The following is a 20,681-nucleotide window of genomic DNA, read 5'->3' as shown; positions in this document are numbered from 1 at the left end:
GCACTTTCGCAGCTAATGATAAATAGGGCTTTTAGAGGCTGTAATTTCTTGTTTAACTGATGCCAGTTGCAAATACTTTGTGCTGAGGAATAATTTCTCCCTGCCAAGTAAAATACAGTGGACGTCTGTGGCGCGATTTGCAGCTTATTGTTACTCGCAGCTTGCCTGACAGAGCGCTTTCTATGCGGGAGATAAATGCTCAGGCCGTCTGGCTGCCAATTTCAGTACAGAAAAGACTTTTCTGTGGAAAAAGCTTTTCTGTTTCTCTGGCAAACATTAATAAGAGTTTTTCTTTTCTTTTCTTGTTTTTTCACAAAACTCTGAGCGAGATAAATGTCTGGTTTCTTGAAACAAGAGGGACTCTGAGGTTTTAAATGTGCCCCACTTCTCTCTCCCACCCTGGGGCTCTGGCGTACACACAGCACCTCCAGGTAAATGGCAGGCAGGGGTCTCTCCCCACTTTCCACAAATGGGGCTGGCAGCTGCCCACTGCAAGCCTGGAGGGGCCATTAGAGCAACAGGCTGGAGATCGGCAAAGAGGAGAGAACTGGGGTTCCCATGGACCCTGGGAAGACAGGCTGGCTTGGTTTGAACTGGGGTCGCTGCTTTTACAAATGAAACAAAGCCACACAGAAATGCAATGAGAGATACCTGTTTGCCTGCAAGTAGAAAGGTACTGCATAGAAACGGATGAATTTCTGGGGTGCCTATATAAGCAATCATACTTTGAATGTACTAGAGGAGTTAGCAATGAAAAAAATATCCTAAGGTCAGGTTTTTGTTATATGTGATATTATGTTTTTGGAAATTTTCTTTTTCTTATGAATCAAATTGCTCAATGTGAGCCACCTCAGGAGCCCAGGAGCTCAGGAGGCCCTGGGCAGAGGCGCTTGCCTCTGGCTAAGAGCCCTCGGTGGGTCGTGTTCCAGCAGGCTCCCATCAGAGGCGGGCAAGGACTTCTTGGACCTGTATTTGGACCATTTGGAAAGCCTATCAGAGCTTAAAAAAGTATACTTCTTTGTGTCCTGAATTGTGCTTTGTACCTTTGCTGGCTTGTATTCACATAGGCCCCACAGCTGGAGCGGAGAGCAGGACAGTCCCGAACAGGCCTGGACCTGGGAGACGAGGAGACGATGGGCAGAGGCCCGTTAGGGGCAGCAGGAGGGAGGCGCCCCACGGCTGGTTGTGACCCTCCAAATCTCGTGCCTGGCCAGCACGGGGTTCCGTGTAATTGCCAGGGTGCTGTCTAAAAAGGCCAACAGCTCCTGCCACCCCCTCCCCGGCCAGACCCTTGATCTCTGACCCCCCGGTCTGGCCTGCTTCCCTCCAACTCCACCATCTGTTCCCAGAGCCCCAGACGCTCAGCTGGGGTGCCACACAACAGTCACCGTCACATCACTTACCAGCCCCGTGTTCCCAAGACGCCCACTTCTCTATCCTCTAACTCAGGATGTGGACATGCTCCTTCCCGGGGCTGCAGGAAGGCGCAGGCGCGGGGCAGGCTGCGAGCAGGCGGGAGAGACGGCTCTGTCTGTCTCCCTGCTCCACCCATCGCAAGCAGTCTTTCCCCTGGTCAAAATGTGTATTTTTCCATCAACATCCAGTATAATTACTGCCTCCTGTCCCGTGACCCTTTCCTCACTATTGTGATATGGTTCACACCTCCTTCATGCCACAACCTTACAGTGTTGGCCTCCATTATGTTACTTCACTCACTTTCTTGAACTGACTTGTTTATGTATCTGTTTTCTTACTAAACGGTGAGCAACTGGGGGTGGAGGCCTCTGACCCGTCGCCCACCAGCCAGTCGGTGTTCAGTTAACACGTGTTAGACCACAAAGCAAGAAAACGCAAGCCAGCAAATCTGAGTTCATTTGTCATTGCAACTTAATCTTAATTCCATGGTGTAACATCTCAGATACGTCTCGGGGACGAGCTCAGTTTGATTCTGGGCATCTGATCATTCCATCTCCTTCCACCTGTACTCAGGCCAAGCACTGTGGTTGCTGTACTCGAGAATGACCATTTGCCAGACTGGCCCCTGGAGCTGGCCTGTGGGAGGTGTGCATGAGGGAAAAGAAGACCCACTTTGCTGCCGACAAGAGTCAATTTCCATCTCCAAAGGATTAAAAAGAGAAGGACCTGGCTTAATTTCCCAATGGGGCCGCCAGGTCCTTAGATGCAGGGGCTGCTCCGTGACCATGTCTGAAGATAACAAATTCTGGCTTGCTTTCTCATCTTTTCCATCGTTTTATCACATGAGCAGCCTCTGAAGGGTAAACACGTGAATTTTTAATTTTATTGTGCTAGCACTTTAGGCAAAGACAGTATCATATGGCTCTTCCATAAATGGCAGTAGTGGAGTATTTCAAACAAATCGGGGATTCCAGAAAGCTGAGTTGTGGCAATTCTCTGATTTATGGTGCTGACAGTAACGGATCGGTGCTGGATCTGTGCAATTATCATGCTCCCTCTGGCCTCGTGCGCAATCAGCTTTATGTTCTCACGATCCTGGGAGGGATTTGTAACTAGTTGATGGGGAGAAACAGAGTATCTTGGGGGCTGTAAGTTCAATTCTCAACTATCCGTCAACTCAAAGGTTCAGAGGCATTTCTCTGCATTAACCACCTCTTATGGGACTCAGGAACGCAACCCAGTCATACCAAGAAGTTGGTCTAGTCATCATTTATTTATTTCTATTTCTGGGGTGAAATTATGCCTGACACAATCTCACAGATTCCTGGCCACTTCTTAAGAGTTCTTCTACTTTTTAATAGTTTTAAGAAGGAAATTCATAGCCTCTGCATTCTCGTTCAGCCTCGGTTTCTTCATCTGTGATGTGGGGATAATCATAGATGTGCTTTTAGGGTGGTGGAATATGAAATGTTCTGTGTGAAGCACTTAACTGTTGTTCCTGCCGAGCAGCAAGTACTTGGGAGTTGTTATTAAGAAATGTTTATTACGTGCCTACCTGGGGATCCATGTTGGCCCAACATCACATTAGATCTTGGAAAGTACGTAGGAAGGTGCAAAATATTGCCTCTGCCCACACAGAGTTGATGATAGTAATGCTTTACTTACATTCCTGGTGTTTTGGGGAAAATCATTTTATTTGAACCTCACAGTAATCCTTTAAGATATTCAGGACTTTTTTCTTTCATTTGTTGGTAAAGAAACTGGAGCTGAGGAAGGGTGGTGAGGGTGGTGGGTTTTCTGAAAGGCACTGTGGGACCGAGCAGGGCTGGCGCTCCGGTCCTGTCTTCTCGCGTCATTTCCAGGACACGCCTGTCCTTGGAGTAGCTACTGAGGCTAAAATACAGGTGAAGACAATGGGACCATGTACAACAGTGGCTACATTGTATCAGTCAAGCATCTGGTGCAATTAGAGTTAAGAAAAGAGAATAATTAGTGACCTAGTGAAGCTGGGGACAGTAGAAAGAAAATAATCGTTGTAATCAAAGGTAAAGATAATGAACTCAACCACTGATAATTTTTTGTTCTGAGTATTATCACACATTGGTGTTCTCTGTATATTACATTAAACAGATTTTACCTTGCTTAGTTTTGCTAAACTGTATTAAGTTATTAGTACACTTTTTGTTAAAATCGTTTTGTGCTCTTTTCTTAACCATAAATACCACAGCATGTAAATGAAATAGCATATGTGAGATTTTTATGATCTTTGGAAGAAAGACATCATATAAATACAACCTCTGGACCCTCAGAAGCTATGAGCACAATTACATTGTCTCCAGCAGTGGAATTGCATCCTCTCCAACTGCACCGGGAATAATGTGGGGAACATGGATTTCTCATTCTTTACCTGAGGTTCAAAAATCTGTAGGCTGCAGCTAACTTCTGGCTTGAGGCCATAAAAAACACACCACGAATATCCATCATACGTGAAGGTTGGCTGGGGCCAGAGGATGGGACTGGGTTACTGGCCGGCGGTCACGGCCGTGCTCACGACAGGGCAGGATTGGGGCGAGCTGGCCTTCCCAGCTGTGCCGGCCCCTTATGGAAGCTGAGAGGCGAGATGGTCTGAAAGCCAGGGGCACACGTCTCCCGGTCTTTGGTCCTGACGCCCCACAGGGGCCATCTTGGAAACTCACCTTCGTGGCCATAATTGTTGAAACAAACAAAATGGACGCGATTTGCCCAGCAGATGCTCCCCTTTCTGGATCTTTCCTTCTGGAAGCGGCATCCACTTGGAATCCCACTAACAGGCCTTGGTTCTGTTGTTGCTGGATCCTTTGCAACATTATTTTTCCAGCCCTGACAAGCAACTGCTTTGGAGAGGAGCCCGTAAATCTTACCCAGAGCCTTTGTTCTGGACTTTGAGCCATACTGCTGATGGCTCTGAAGGCCCCCATGTCCCGGGATGCTGGTGCGACACTGCCGCTGCATGAACCCTCAGCGCGTAACAGGAGGGCGAGCTTGGAGCCCACCCTTGGTGCACGCTGCTCCTTCCGTGGTCAGGCTCCCGCTCTGCATCCACGCCGTGCAGCACTTAAGACCCCACTGGTAGTGTCCTCGGAGTCTCAGCCACCGGCTGCGCAGATGACGGCACTTGGAACCTTACGTGCTCTGCCTTGGTTTACTTAAATTTTAAATGTCTGAAATATCTATTTAAAATCCTTTTTTTGTTTGTAGCTGAGTCCAACTGGCACTGACACCACATGAGCCATTGTCTGGGAGCTCCTACCTAGAAGCTCGTATGTCAAAGCGAGTTACCAGACACAGCTGGCATGAGACTAGGCAACGATGGTCGGTCTCAGCAGTGTTAGTGGCCATACAGAAAGCCCAAACGAGCGGAATGTACAGTGCCACACGTGGTCCTCTCCCCTGTGGACGGTCGGATCTGCTTCTAGTCTTCATGTTTTCAGCAGAGCTACAGTTCAACCCAGGATTCTCTGAGCCGGGTCACACATACACCCATATACACCCACTACAGACATTTTATGAGAAATATGTCCCCCAGATTATTTAAGAATTCCAGAACTTTACAAAACAACTTTCATCTCTTCTGTCTTCTCAGTTGTTTGAATACCTGCTAAATAAATCTGAACATTTTCTTTAATAATTACCTAAAAGAAAATAAACATCCATGCAATGTTGAAATAGCCCTGATGTCTGCAAAGATCATCAGTGACGTTATTTAGAACATCAGGAACACTGCGCATTTGGCTACAGAAACGTGTATTCATGGAATTACGTAATAGCTAGTTTATCCATTGTTTAATTCATAGATTCCAGAATTGGAGGTCATTAGCAAATGAATATGTTATTCTTTGGTCTTTGGGCGTACAGACTTATCCATTGGTCAAGTATTTGAAGAGAAATTTATATTTTAAAATCCGGAAGAGATGTTTGAAGCAGTCTAATGCAATGCCTTATTTGACAGCAGTAGAAATGGAAACACATTTGGCAAAGTTACCTTTTTAAGATCACGTGACTGGAGAAAAACCACATCCCTTTTTAGAGCCAGACAGGTGAGAACAGAATCCAGGTTGTCTGGCTTCAGGGTTTTTTTTTTTTTTTTTTTTTTGGCCACCACTATATAAAATTGTGTTTATGATAAAATTCTATGAAAAAGCTTTTAGAGTTATTGGATTGTTGAAAATGTGGGCAAGGGTATAAAATCACTGTGTGTCAATCTGCCCCGAGGCTGTAACTAATTAGAGATAAGCTTGGATATGAAAAGTGGGCTTTGTCAGGTCGAGAAGTTCACCATCCTGATACCACCTGGTGGCCTCCCAGGCTTAGTGGCCATCAGAGCGAGTGTCCCCTTGGCCTAGAGAAGAGCTGGAGCTGGTGGTAAAACTGGCAGTCTGCAGGAAAGAAAGTCATAATTATCCTCTTCCCAGGAGCTTCTCCCCAAACCGAGAGGATATGAGGACGGAAGCAGCGCAGCGATGCTGTCAGGGAGCTGGGGCCCCACATTAGAGGCCTTAGCAGAGAAGCCACAGAACAGAGCATGTGAAGGAGGCACGTCTGAACAGCAAGAAGGCGCAGGTTTCCTTGTAAATAACTCCTTCTTTCGCTAGATAAAAATTTCAAAACTGAAGGTTAAGATTACACATTTGCCTAAATCAGTTACCATGCCCACATTTTCCTTGACTGGTTTATGGAAATGTTGTGTTTATACAATCTGATTTTCCAAACTCTCTTCTGCCTACACATCGAATCAGTATATATATATTTTTAAGAATCCCCTGAGTTCATAACAATCTTCTGGTTTATTCCTAAAATACTTTATTTTAAAGGTGCTGACTTCCCAGCAAGTTAATCACATGGTTAAACTCTGTGCCATTTTAATCAGAATTGCAGAGGCACAGGAGAGCTGGCAAGTGACAGTCCTACTGATGGCTGGGGAGTGGGTTTAATCAAACACCGGTCTGTCCCCATTTGTCCTTCCTCTTGGTTCAGCATATGGCTATCAAAGTTCTTTCTTGAAAGTAATTTACCCGTTCGAAAAAAATCTAAAAATAGGGAAAAACTAAAACACACACACACACAAAGACAACTCGAGGACACGGAAGCAGGAGCGCCTGTGCCGGCATTTCAGGCCATGGAAACAGATGCCAGGGAAGAGCACAGTTCCGGTGGTGGGTAAGAGGCGACTGCCCTCAGCCCTGAAATCCTCCCGTTCCGGCCGCCACCTCCTTGGAGGGGTGCAGCGTGTCTCGCCGTCTCTGCCCCGCCCGGCCCCCTCCTGTTACAGCTGAGCAGTATGACTGCTTTTCCAGCTTCCAGGTGACAGGCTGGAAGTGGTGGCCTTGACATGAGTCACAGTGACATGCACGTCACTCACGGGCTCCCCGTCCAGGTGGACACAGTCGCCTATTCACGGGGAGTTCTCTGGGGCTGCTCAGCCACAGGGGACATGACTCAGTGGAACAAGATCATTCCATGTGGGTTTCTGGGGGTTTTGCCCAAAACCCTTTCTCGTATGATCTTCATGCATCAGCTTCCTTACCAGTTAAAACAGTCACAGCTCCCTGGAAGGAAATGACATGCAGTCAAGGCGTAGGTGTGGCTGACAGGCGTCTGTCGCTCTCTGCTGAAGAACGAACAAGCCAGCTCTTTTGCCAGCAAAAGGGGACAGCAAACGCGGTGAGCAGGGAGGACTGAGCCAGAGAGGACGCGACCTAAAGCAGACGAAGGTGTTTTGGAACACGGAAGTAACTGTACTCGGTCATGTCTAAACTGGCCAATGATTCCATCTGCATCAAAGTCAAATGTTTATTGTCAGGCAAAGGAAGACAAATACCATAGGCTTTCACTTACATGTGAATCTAAAAAAAAACAAAACAGAAATAGACTCATAAACATAGAGAGCAGACGGGTGGTTGCCATAGGGGAGGGAAGGGGGAAATAGGTGGAGGGAAAAATTAGTGTCTGGATCTGGGTGATATGATCTGAGTGCCTACGTGTGTCAGAATGCACCAGGCTGCAGCCTGAGTTTGGTGCGTTTCCCTGGATGCGCCTCAGTGAAAACAATAAGAAAAAAGCTTGGTTTTACCTTCAAAACATCAAGTTAAATCAAATAAAAAACCCAAATCAAACATTTGCTGAGTGCTTCTAAGATGTGTAGGGCTCTGTGTACACACCTTGCTCACCTGCCCCTCAAGGCTGGGGAGATAACCACCAACCTACAGTTGTGCACAGAGACAGGGCAGAGACCTGCATAGCTGGGTTCCACCTACAAACAGGGCAGTGTCCTTCATGATGGAAGGTGTGTGTGCCAGGGCTGTGCACCTGAGGAGGGCGTCTGGTGGGCTGCATGCAAACCGCCCAGGACGTGCAGGTCAGGCCTTTGCACCAGTGCAGCCTGCGCCGCCTGGAGGCATCCCCAGAGGAGGGCCTGAATGCCCTGGGTGCAGATACGAAGCTGGGACCCGCTGTTCACAGTCAGAACACGCCCTGCCCTCAGACGCTCCCATCTGTGTGAGGCAATGAACATCCCGTGTTAGGGAGCAGGTGGCTCAGGTGCCGGAGGGAGCACCGTGAGGGGAGGTGACTTCTGCTGGGTGATGGGTGAGGGTCCCTAGGAATGGCGGACAAGCAGCTGAGGCTTGGAAGGGAAGCTGCCATCAGTATAGAGACTCAGTGGATGGGCAAGGCCTAGGGTGTGCAGGGCAAAGACAGAGGGTCAAGAAAGGACATAAATGGCAGACACGGGAATGTGCTTCGTCACCCCAGCCGCAGCTGGAGTCGGCTGAGTGGGGCGGCAAGTCCCAGCACGGCTAAGGAGGGGGTGCTGAGCTTCAAGCAGGACCGAGGCAGCCCCATGCCGAGTGCCTCCTGACCACCACCTCCTCAGGGTCTCTGTCCTCCCCTGCCCACCGCTGGCTCCACTGGAATGTCTTCTTGCAACAAGGCCAGTGACTTCTTTCCCCCAACCAGGCAGACTACAAGTAATATTTCTGTTTCTCAGAACACCTGCTTGCCTGGCGCGGGGCAGGTCCTCAGTAAACATTTGTTCAAATGAATGAATGAGGTGAGGAGACATGAAGGTCGAGATTCAGTGTGGCCCTCGTTCGTGGCACTGGTTTTGAGATTCCTCTAAGGTGGTCGGTGTGGACTGTGTTTTCTAGGAAGTGAAGGCTGGGAGAAGGAAGGGGAGAAATAGCAGTTACGTCATATCTATTTCATGAATGTGAAGGTGAGAATAGCTGTGTCTTAGAAACCTCCCAGGCTTCTTTTTCTCTAGACTGTGCTTATGGTGAATTAACTTCTTTTTGAACAAAGATTCGTGTTAATTTCAGTTTGGAGACTTACCTCTGCAGAGCGCTCTGGGCCTGGAGGGGCAGGTCAGTCCCCTGGGCTTCCCCCGGGTGTGGGCAATCACAGGACAGGCCTCGTCCGTGTCATCCAAAGGCCTTCTGAAACATCGACGAAAACAAAGCGCCATGACAAGACGTCACGATTCACTGGCCTTACACAATTACTGAACATTTTCTGTTGGGCTGGAGACTGAAAATAAAAAACAATCCTAAAAACCCGCAGTGCTGGATTTCAGAGGGATCTTGGGCACCCCGGCCAACCTACAGTTTGGCCAGCACAGGCGCTGGTTCCCAGCATCACAGCTTCGCTCCGCAGTCCTGCTGCGTGAGCCCCCAGGCTGCCAGCCCAAAGCCCTTTCCCCAATTGCTTCATAAAGGAATTTAAAGCAAAATAGAAGGAACTATGTGTATCAACATTATGATTTGAAACACATGCATTATTTCTATCTTGAAGCACCCATTTCACAGACAAGAAAGTTGAGACGCAGAGATGCTCTGGTGCGCCATCTCTCTCAAAACAAATCAAGTCTACCCTTCGGTCTTTTGTATTCTTGAAAGAGAATTTTAGTTCCCTTTCCCTTAAACGTTACTTAAGAACACCATGCTTCTGATGTTGATGTTGGCGCGTTTCAATCTCCACATTCGTTTGATGTCAAAGAGCAGAATCGCACCTGGGGGGCTCTGCCTTCTCTCCTGCCCCCCTCGCTTTGTGCAGGGTCACAGAAGAGCCTCAGCTCCATCACATTTCTTTCTCTGCTCCCCAGGGCTTCCTTTGCTGCTGGAACCTTGGCTTGTCCTTCTAGGTGAAGGTGAAGAAGTTTGAGGGGGTCGGAAGCCATGGGTCCCTGCTCATGTGTTCAGATGCCCCCTGTCATCCTATCCTTGTTCCATCATTGCTGTCCTTCCCAGATCTGACCCTGCTCACTAATGGTGCACGCCTCCTCCACTGCTATTTGCTTTCAGTGTGTTTTTCTTAAAACCTGCTCTTTTCAAACCACATTTTTCTTTAGAACATTGAAATTTATCACCAAAAGAACGAATCATTAAAAAGAGGGATTTGACGTGGTTCCCCTCCCATGAGGACACCAAGTTTCTACTGCTAATGTCAAGACTGCATCTTTCACAAGATGACAACAGCCTCGCTACAAAGGGGGAAGGCTGCCAGGAGCCGGGGCTTATGCTTGTCTGGGGCTGTTTGTCGCCCTACACGCCAGCCCTTCCAGAGGGACCTGGAATTCTGCAAGGCCAGAGAGCCTCTGCAATCTGTCGGAACTCTCTCTTCTCCCAGAGCTTTGTCCTCCTTGATTCCTTTTCACCCTTTTGGAATTTACCAAAGTGCTCAGACATTTAGGAAAAAATGTCACTGAATAAATATTAAGTAATGTGACCTCACTTTTGTGTTTTTAGATGTGTGACAACCAAATTAGTCTGCCCCAAGTGAGCAGGCTGAGAAATCACTGGATTTTCACAGCCTCTGGCCTTCTGCCTTTCTTCCTGTCTTTGCTTTTTTAACACTTCTAATGAGATTACTTGTTGAAGGTACCAACTGCTCACCTGTCTTTGAGAGCTGGAATCGGCCTGCTTTCTGCATTTCCTGCAAGGTTTGAATCAAGAAAGGAAAGTGGTCTGGTTAGGAAGCCAGGGGTTGACTGGCAGCAGAGAAGAGCCCCACTCGGGGCTTTGTGGACTAATGGCCACACGTGGCTCTGTGTCCGGTTCTGGGTCCAGCTCCCTGGACCTCGGCCGCGCTCCCATCAACCAGACTGAGCCACAGCAGCGTATGTGACCGGCCTGCGCTTCCTCCCCATAGTGATAGAAATCCCCCCCCAACAGGCCACACCGACAGGGAGCAGAGGGCAGACAGGGTCCGAGCAGCGGTCTGGCCAGCCCTTCCCCAGCGAGGGGGCTCGGCAGCGGCAGGAGCCTGGGGGCCCCCCTCCCGCCTCGGCCCGCCGCGGGCCAGACTGCGCTGCGGCATGCGCCCTGCTCTTTCAGATGAGCCTGGGAAGCGGGCGGTCTTACTTCCACTGTGTTATTTCGAAAGCCGAAGTCAGGGAAGGGGTGTCTCACCCGCGGCCACACGGCTGGTGAGGAGCAGAGCCTGCCGAACGCCGTCTGACCCCGGGCACCTTCCCTCTCTGCGCCTCTGTGCCCCTCGCACCTGCAGTTCCGTTGGTCTGGTTGATGCATGCTTAGTTTCCACGTTTCTGGGCATACAGAAATGAACTGGAAATCAAGCAAGCGATTTATCCACAGAGAAACTTGGAGTCTGTGATGCATCTGAAGCTAGATTTTGTGTCTTTATGGAAGGAGGCACTCTGTTCAGTAACTACAATAATAATTTCAATGTAGGAATAACTCATGCCTGATTACTGATTTGTATTTACCGAGCATTGATAAGAGCTTCAACTAAATACAAGCATAAACTCTGTACTCTGAAGTTTCTCCAAAATAGACTCAGAGTCCCATGGCAAATGCTGACGGGGGGACGTCATCCACGTGGTCCCAGAGAGCATAGGGAATGTGTGAGACGAACGAGCCAAGCACAGCCTGACCCATGACGACAGCGCGTTCTGCCCAGCGCCTCTGGTTCAGTGAGGCCCTGCAGGGACTGCCGAGCCTGCTGTGGCCGGCGCGGGGCCCTCAGCAGCCATCCCGTGTGCCTGTGGGCCGTGTGTCAGGCACATATTAGAAGGGTGCTGTCTGAATTCCAACTGGAGCTGACTTTGCACCCAGAGAAACTCAGATGCGTGCTGAGGCTGCATCTCACTGCTTTTCTCAGGCCTGACAATGAAGGCTAAACCCTTTTTAGTGGCTTTTGTCATTATACTTCCCCCCAATTTCCCAAGGGTTGCAGGGCCTGAGCTGCACAAATCCCACTAAAGTAAGTAGCTGTTGTGCCGTGTAAGCTCCTTTGAAAACATTCTTCAGTGCCCATAAAATGATCGGCGGGCTGCTCTTTAGATCTGCTCGCCTGCCATGCGCTCCACCGAAAAGCAGATGACAGGCTTTGATGTGGCGGCTGGTTTCTGCTACTGAAGCTGGCACTGTATCTCTTGCATCAGATTTCTTTCTAAATCGATGTTGCTCAGGCATAAGAAACACGTTTTCCTTCAGACTTTATTCCTAAAGTATGTTTTTGCTGTACCTTTAAATTCTATTTGCTAACGGGTGTGGGGCCCCTGAGGCTTGCACCACCTACTGTCAGCTGAGGGTCTGGTCTGAGGGAGTTACCAGGCCTGCCCAGTGCCCGCCTCGGTGAGCGATCTGCCTGCCGCCTGGCCCCAGGCTTGAGGCTGTCTGGCACCCTCCCTTCAGTTCAGCCACAGCAGCTGCAGGAGGAAACCAGAGTGGAGTTCACGGCAGAGCCAGGGGTGGAGGCCCGACCTGTGCCACGTGTAGTTTAATGCACATGGGGCATCCTCCTAGAATGGGGCGCTCTCTTCCCTGGAGAGGCCTCATGTGTTTTCTACATCCTGACCCACTGGAAACACCGTTCTCTTTAGCATCTTGTTATCGTGTGTATTCCTGTTCATTTAAAGCCCTCATTTCTCTTGGAGCAGCTTCTCCAGTGAGGAAGAAAAATGAAGGACTCCTCTGCATTTGCAAAGGAATTAGAGCCACACAGCTTCTGCTGTCTGGGAATCTGATGACTAACCCATTTGAAAAAAGAAACACGGGGAAAGGTCTTTTCTTCCACCCCAGGAGAAACTATCCACAGAGAAAAGATAATGCTGAATGAACTACTAGCTATGCACTGCTAGGAAGAATAATGGGAATCAGAAATTCCAGGGTCTTAATTTTCTAGGGCTGCTTCTGCACCCCAACACCACTACAGGCTCTCCAATGTTTACTGTCATTTAATTGATCAAGAGACCTTATGTCTTCTCTGTAGGAGAACCTCAAAGCTTCGAGGTGACGTAGAAAGAACTGAGTCGTAATTTTTAGTGAGTATCTACGTGCTAAATGGCATACAGGAACGTAGGGGGCAGAGGCAGCAATACGGGTTGGCATCATCAGCTGTCTTACGGAGGAGGTGAGATTTGAGATGTGTCACAGGGAACAGACTTTGAGAAGTGTCCTAAAATGAAATGGATGTGGGGACAAGGTGGAGGAGAGGCGTACCACTGCCCTGAAGTCACCCGGCGCATGTTCAGTGGATGAGCAACGATGCTGGCAGGCCACCGGGAAGGAGAACTCAAGGACGTCTGGGTGAGAGAAGCTCTTCTCCACGAGGGTGCGTGGCTGCTCATGGCTATCCCGGTAGGTAGGGCGAGACAGAACACACGGGGTCCCTCTCCGAGACCCTCTCTGTGTGGCCAGTGTGGGAGCACCTGTGTTTCCCATAAAACTCTTCCCAGGACAGGGGTTTTCACTCGTATCACTGGTGCTTACTGTCCAGTTACAGTGTGTGTCCTGTCATGTGCACCCCAGAGTGGAGGGGGTCAGGGGTCAGAGTGGAGGGGGTCAGGGTCCTGGCTTCCAGCTCTGCTCCATGCTCAGTGTTGTGATTTGGGAACTCACCCAGTCCTCTAGTCGTCAAGTAAGCGGTTAAATTAGACAACATCCCGCAGTCCCATTCAGTGCAGTATGTTGTGACCAGACCTCCAGGGGAAATTCACCTGCTAACTGGCCACCTGGCTGTGTTCATCAGAACGTGTGGCCCTGCCTGCATGCTCACAGTTTACTCAGTCGTCCATTAGGGCCGTGAAATCCGTGAGCACCTGGGGCCGAAACATGAATTTGATGCAGATGTTCCCTTGCGCCGGGGTGTCCTGCAGCTTGGTGAGCCTGGCCCCCTGTAGAGTTCCGGGGCTCAGGAGTCTCCTGGGGTCCCATTGGACATCTGGACCCTTGGACAACAAGCCTCAGCCGGCCTTCAGCAGAGCTGCTTTTCGAGAAGGACAATCCCCCAGTGATGACCATACACTTGTCCTCTCCCCTGTTTAACGAAGTCCAGATGCCAACCACAGCACCCACCGCGGGTCCTTCCCACGCTCCGTGTCTGCGAGCCTGCGTGTGTTCACGTGCCTGTGCGCCTCCTGTCTGTCGTTCCTGATGACGGGGAGCTCAGTTTGTGCTTAGTGAGCAAGGGCAGCCGGGGCCCCTGGGCTGCCAGTGGCTGCCGATTCCTACGATCCCTGTGCTTTGAAGGACGTTGGCCAGACCCAGACCCAGACCCTGTGGTTTGTGTATCTTTCTCACCTTCAACCTGAGCTGGGCGGTGTTTTCATTTGTTAAAAACAACAACATTCACTGGGAAACGTTTGTTGGCACCGTTTCAGGTCGTCATAGCTATTTATTCTCTGTCAAAAACAGTAATTCTCCATCTCCCTTGCTCCCACGTCGGGGGCCCGCTGGTGTACGGCGGACAGCCAGTGGAATCCGAGTGAACAGTGGATGATTTCAAAGGACTACTGAGAGATTATGCAGCAGGTTGTAGAACCAGGAACAAACATGAAGTGTGCCCGTTCTCGATCATGGCTGGTGGTACACAAAGAACTAGGCTCACAAAACAGGATAAAGGATTTGGAATGTGCGGTTATTCCTGAGAAAGCATTTGTTTTGAGGGAAGAAAACAAATCATGAGATTGGCTTCCCAAGGGATTTCCTTTAATGATTAAAAATGATAGCCTGTGGTCCAACTGGTCTTAATCAGGGGTGGTTATGGATTGGAGGTAAGGAGTTTTTGCACTTACATTTAATACGCGCATGAATTGCAGGTGATGGTGCCATCAGAAAGGGGATGACCTAGAGAGACCTGACGTGCAAGATGCAGGGAACCAAAGACAGGAAGACTTGGGACAGAGGGTGGGAGCTGCCGGCAGGCCTCTGAGCCTTCGGAGAGGAAAGGGCACAAACACAGGGTGGCCTCTGACAGGTGTCTGGTCCCAGCTGTTTGGACTCTCCTGGTGATAATGTTGCAAACTAACTTGGTAACAGCCAAGCAACCGAATAGTCAGGGACGTTGGTTAGAATATTCCAGGCCTTGACAGACCCCCAGAAATCAAAACAATTGGCTTTCTCTCAGGGAGCCACTGACCAGCATGCTTACGTAAAGTATCCGGGTGACTTAGAGCAGGGTCCCCAGCTGAGTTACCCCAAACACAGGAAGCCAGACAGATGGCCAGCCGGGAGCACAGCCAGGGAACTGAGAACAGGTATTGGCAACTTCTTGGTTGAATGTGGTGGACATCTCTATTTGGAGCTTCAAGGGCTGGCCTGGTAAGGCAGCACCCCAAGGAGGGGCCCCTGATCAGAAAGACTTGGGGCCTCGGCTGCTCAGCCCTGAGATCGGGGCGAGGGGCTCCTGGATTCCGGCTGCACAGTGCGCCCACCGGGACGCAGAACATGCCTCCTCCTGCAAAGAGAATATACACTTGGAGCTCGGTGGAGGTCTCCTTAGGACACCATGGCTCACGCGGGTAGTTCTCCCGAGCGTGTTCACAGCCAGGGAGGACTGGAGACCTCACCTGCTGGAATCAATGTTTGAGAACTACCTCTGTGAACGGGGATCACGGGCCACCCCTCCCTTCTCCGTCTGCACCTCGCTCCTCGGGTTTTCCCAGGGCCATGCTCTGGCACAGCTCTCAGAAGCACGAGTCCAGCTCATCAGGCTGAGCCTGTGCCCAGGCCTTGGCAGCCCCTCGGGGCCTGGGGGTCATGCCTCCAGCTGACATCCCCTCGTTTCCACATGCGTCGTTCCTGCTGGGCAGAGTTGGGTGGCAGGGCGGGGCATGCCTCTCTCTGATTGCCCTGGGCAGGCTGGGCGACTGGTTTGTAAAGTATCCAGGTGACTTAGAGCAGGGTCCCCAGCTGGGGGCCCCCAAACACAGGAAGCCAGACAGGTGCTGCTGGGGGAACGTGGAGAAAATCAAAGAGAACTTGACAGGTAAACACAGGGTCATGATTCTCCAAAAGCCGCTATGCTCCCAGGGCCCCAGAGCTCAACTTCCGGGTGAGACTGCTTCAGATGTCCCTCAGTGCTATTCTCTGCTCTTGGTCTGACAGGGCGAGTCCCAGGCCATGGTCTGCTTGGGGTTGGGGCTGGTGAGACCTGGGCCGAGGCCCCTGGAGCCTCGGTAACAGTGCGGGGCCTTGAGCAAGTGCAGTCAGGAATCACCCACTGTTGCCAGGAGAATGCACAGTACAAAAGAAACCGCCCTAGTCCCTCTGAACCCCGTGCTCCTCTTTAACTGCATTTACGTTTGGGTGGCTGTGTTGAAGAGAAGGAACAGGGCACAGCTGGTCTCCTTGGCTATAAACTACACGAGTGAACATAATTTCGTCTAGGACAAATACGCTCCACGCAGTCTACTCGGCTTTCCCCATCTCCAGAGTCCAGAGAATGTGGGCAGCTGCGGGATTTCCCTGTAACCCTCTGACAAGCGGGCTGCAAGGGCTGGGCACGAATGTCCCTCCGAGCGCAGGGCTGGTCCCAACGTGGAAGCCGGGAGCCTCAGCGCTGCTGGGGGTTCTCGGCCGTGAACCTGGGCGCAGAAACAGGCTCCCTGCGCACAGGGCGAGGAGAGCACGCCAGGTCCCCGTGGCCTCGGCCCCTCATCTTCGGTTCTCTCCGTTACAGACGACCAGCTGAACTCAGAGGAGAAGAAGAAGAGGAAACAGCGGAGGAACCGGACCACCTTCAACAGCAGCCAGCTGCAGGCCCTGGAGCGCGTCTTTGAGCGGACTCACTACCCGGACGCCTTCGTGCGCGAAGACCTGGCCCGCCGGGTGAACCTCACGGAGGCCCGGGTGCAGGTAACCGGGGTCCCTCCTGAGGCCCATGGAGATGCACCTGCGGGTCCGGCCGGGTGTGGGTGCCGATGGGATTGCGGACGGGCAGCGAGAGGACAGAATCACCTCCTCGCCCGGCAGCAGGGCTTTTCTGAACGCACGTCACAGGCTCCAGGCAGCACAGAGCAAGTGTGCCGAGGCCCCACTGCCCCCACCCTTTCAGGCTCACCCAGGGACACGGCCCATCGGAGCCCTGACTCTGTACCTCCAGCTTTCAACCTGAGCTTGTGGGCTGCCCAAGAGCTGAGGTCTCCATCCCCACCTCAGACTTCGGGAATTGAACAAACCTGTCACAGGGCTGTGGACACTGTGGGGGTGGGCAGTGAGCTCAGGGAACAGACCCACCCCTGGGGGCTATGTTAGGACCCCATTCGAGCCCAGGCCGCCTGGAACAGCATGGCAGGGAAGTGCACCCATACACACATTCTTTTCAATGAACACATTGGAAAAAATCTTTGGAGATTTGTGACAATTTGAAAAAACACTTTCTCTAGCTTACCTTACTGTCAGAATAGGGTGTAGAAGACGTGTTATGGGTAAGGATTCTGGTCAACAGTGGGCAGTTCATAGCTTCCTTGTGGGGTGTCAACAGTTACCCTCAGGTTTTCGACTGTGTAGGAAGTGGTGTCATTCCAGGCTCAATTGCGGGCAGTCTGGGGTTTCTGTGAAGCAGGGCAGGGCAAAGAGGGAACAGCCATTCTAAGGCTGATGCCATGACAGGCCAGCTAGAAGCCGGACATCTGCAAGTACTAGAAATGATGGAGACAATGCTATGAAAGCTAACGCCCCCCGGGCCCTTGCCCAGGGTGTGTTCCGAGTCCTGGACATGCGCTGTTTATTCTCACCCGATCCGGTGAGGTAGGTTGGCATCTCCATCTTGCAGCTAAAGAAACTGAGGCTCCCAGTGGTTAAGTATCTTGCCCGAATCACCTTGCTCAGAGGTGGCTAAGTGGGGAATTGAGTCTGGATCCCGTGTTCCTGCCTGTAAGCATCACCGGGGACCCCAGACAGCAGCTTCCTGGAAGCATGCCTCCCCAGAAGTGCTTTGCTGTCTCTGCTGAGAGTCAGATCTTACTGTCTTCATGCTGCCCACGGTTGGCTGCTGTTTTGATGAGTGGGAGCCCAAATCTGCCTCCTTCCTGAAGAAATTATTGCTTGTATGTCTGTCTTAGGTTTGGGCTTGAGAGATTTCTTTCTGCAAATGATAAGCCTCTTGATGGACAGGCCTTGAGCTGACCCCGAAGGGCTTGGGGGTGGGAGGGCTGCTGACCCCCGAGGCGTGGTGGTCCATGTTGGGTTGAGGGAGAGGATCCTGAGGCCCCTTCAGCCTGATGAGAAAATTCACAGGTATTTTCCCCAAAGGGGAACCAGCTCTTGCCTACACGTTCCCCTGGGGAGAAAATCCTGGTGGCCAAACGGGACAGGAGCCAGGTCCTGGGGGGCCACTGAGGGTAGGACAGGAGAAAGCGGGTGGGGGCCCTTGTTCCAGCTCAGATGTCTCCATGGGGGCAAAATGCAGTGTGAGCCACGACCCTCCAACTCCAGCCTTCTTTGTGCCTACAGAGCCGATCACAGCCTGACAGGTTCTGTATCGGGCTGTGCGGGGCCAGCCGCCCACGGGATGGGAAGTCCTTGAGGCCAAGTCTTACCATCCTTACAAAACTCACTCTTTTTCTCTCCTTGTTTCCCCTCAAACATTTATGAAGCAGCTACTAGGCTCTTGGAACAGTTTTTGGCCTTATGGGATGGGATGAGTAGGACTGGCCTCCTCTGCAGGAACGTTCCATAGGAGGCAGGTGTGCAGAGTTAGGGTGCAGGTCGACCCCTGCTCTAGAGGCTGAATGGGAAGCAGGGCTGGGCGGGAGAAAGGGGCGCCCGCACCTGCCCCAGCAGCCTGCAGGACAGCTCCGTGTAGTCAGGACCCTGAGCACCAGCTGCCCAGTGACAACTCTAATTCTGTGAGAAGTCGTGCTCTGCTCCAACCTTTTACGCAGGGCGCGCTGTTGAACTCGAGTCCCTAACATCTGTCTTCCCATAGCTGGACAAAGGGGAGCTGCCAGGGCCACAGAGCATGTGGTAGGACCAGATTTGGTGGCCCTGAGCCCGCAGCAGGAGCTGGAAGGATAGAGGCCTGCACACGAGGGCCAAGGGGCTCAGGGTGGGGCTGGCTGGTGTACAAAGACCCCACCCTGAGCAGCCTCTGTCTGCTGGTAAGAAGTGTGTGTGTCATTCTGTGAGTGGTGCGCAGTCAGGGGTGAGGCAAAGCCGGCCACTAATACAATTCTGTTTGCATGTAAAGCGGCAGCTCTACAAGTGCCATGAAGGGTGTCGGGATGAAAGAGCTGGGAGCCTGCAAAGCCAGGCAGGAGTCAACTTCTACTTTCCTGACCCCACACGGGCCCGTGAGCCACACACTCACTGCACGGGGCCCAGGCACATGGTATTTTGTGCACGTTGCCTGGAGCCACACACCTGCCCCACCGCTCACCACGGAATTTCTTTCTCCTGCACCTTGTTGTGCATTTCTCTAACTGTACCCACAGTACTTGCTTTGCAGTTTCTCCGATGTACACAGCTTTTTCTATGAGACTGAGCCACGCACAGGCAGACAGCAAGTCTCAGCTCTCTTCCCAGCACACAGCATGGGGTCCGGAGCCAGGCAGGTGTCCCGTGGAGGTTTCTGTAAGGAGTAAGTGAAGGAATAAAATCCCACGGCCATCCAGGAGCTATCTGGTCACGAGTCAGAGGTCCTGGGACACAAACTATCAGCCGTTTACCTGCATACTACTCTGTGGAGCGCATGGTAACTAGGAGGAACGTGTATAATGTGCCTGTGTGGGTCCCTGGCCCTCACAGCCCGTACTAGCTGGTGGGTTCATGCCCAGCTGTGGCCAACCCTCCAGCCCTGCAGTTAAATGGACCCCAGGCACGGCCAGCCTTCCCTGTTTGCTGGGGTCTCCAGTTTCTTCCCAGGGCCTCAGGAGGGCACCCTGCCTGCCTTCAGTATGCCCAAGGGACTGCGACTGATGGCCCGCGTGCTGAAGCTCAGCCCTGGGCCCGCCATCCTGCCCTGCCCTGGGGGCCCCTGGTCAGACCAGAGTGGAGCCTTCCTAGAGGCTCTTCTGCCTCCTGTCACTTCCTCCCACCCCCAGACCCCCGTAAGCTGTTTGCTCCTTAAATCCTTGTCCCAGGGTCTCCTTTTGGGGGAAGATGGGGGTTTTCCTTAAAGTATCCCGTAAGCATTATGAAGCAGACGAAGTTTTTGCATTTTGAGGGATTTTGAAAAGACCTTGAAAATGTCATTGCATCTGGGGCAGGAGCCTCATGAGGGTTCTCTCTCGTCCTGACTCGGCACACCCGGCCCCTGGATCGGAACCCCGGGGCCGGTCACAGCCCTGTGGGTGGCGAAGATGGGGAGCCCGCCGGGACCTCACCCCCAGGGCCTGTCCTGTGCTCACCTCCGCTGCTCACACCCTTCTCCTCCGGACGCCCTTCCAGGTGTGGTTTCAGAACCGGAGAGCCAAGTTCCGCCGCAACGAGAGGGCCATGCTGGCCAATAAGAACGCCTCGCTCCTCAAGTCCTACTCCGGGGACGTGACCGCCGTGGAGCAGCCCGTCGTGCCCCGCCCGGCGCCGAGGCCCACCGACTACCTGTCCTGGGGGACGGCCTCTCCGTACAGGTGAATGGCGGGCTGCCCTCCCTTGCTCCGCTTGCGCTCGGTGCTCGGCGCCCGGTCCCGGTCACAGCTGTGTGTGCGGCTGGCCGACCTCTCTTACGGGGTTTACCTCTGCAGAGACGTTCAACTTGCTGACATCCCCAGATTTTCACAGGGGATTGCTAGTTGCCCCCAGGAGCAGGGTTTGGGGCAGAAGAGAGAGGGCAGGCCCTCAGCAATCCCCTCCTGGACTCAGGAACTTTGCAAAGGTTTCAAAGATGGGGACAAATCCGAAAGGAAAGGTCATTAAGCTACGCCCACCGTCCCTCTCACAACCACTCTGGGACAGAACTTTACTCCATTTTCAAATTTAAGGTAGATTTACCTTATTATGTCAGTGGAAATGTAACGTGTAAGGCTCTGGGTGCAGGATGAAGGC

At 51.9% G+C, this 20,681-nt stretch overlaps 1 protein-coding gene across 2 annotated transcripts in view; it reads left to right on the top strand.

The window, feature by feature from the left end:
* PRRX1 (paired related homeobox 1) overlaps positions 1-20,681 on the top strand; it is a 62,356-nt gene that overhangs the window by 29,767 nt on the left and 11,908 nt on the right. For both annotated transcript variants that reach the window (XM_036900967.2, XM_036900973.2), the window contains exons 2-3: positions 16,375-16,550; positions 20,085-20,266. In XM_036900967.2, the coding sequence (XP_036756862.1) occupies positions 16,375-16,550; positions 20,085-20,266 (358 nt within the window). The remainder of the gene's footprint in view (positions 1-16,374; positions 16,551-20,084; positions 20,267-20,681) is intronic.

This window comes from Manis pentadactyla, chromosome 19 (assembly GCF_030020395.1).
Source record: "Manis pentadactyla isolate mManPen7 chromosome 19, mManPen7.hap1, whole genome shotgun sequence".
Taxonomy (NCBI): domain Eukaryota; kingdom Metazoa; phylum Chordata; class Mammalia; order Pholidota; family Manidae; genus Manis; species Manis pentadactyla.
Note: the sequence above shows the minus strand (reverse complement) of the source record. Positions and strands in the feature narration are given on the sequence as shown.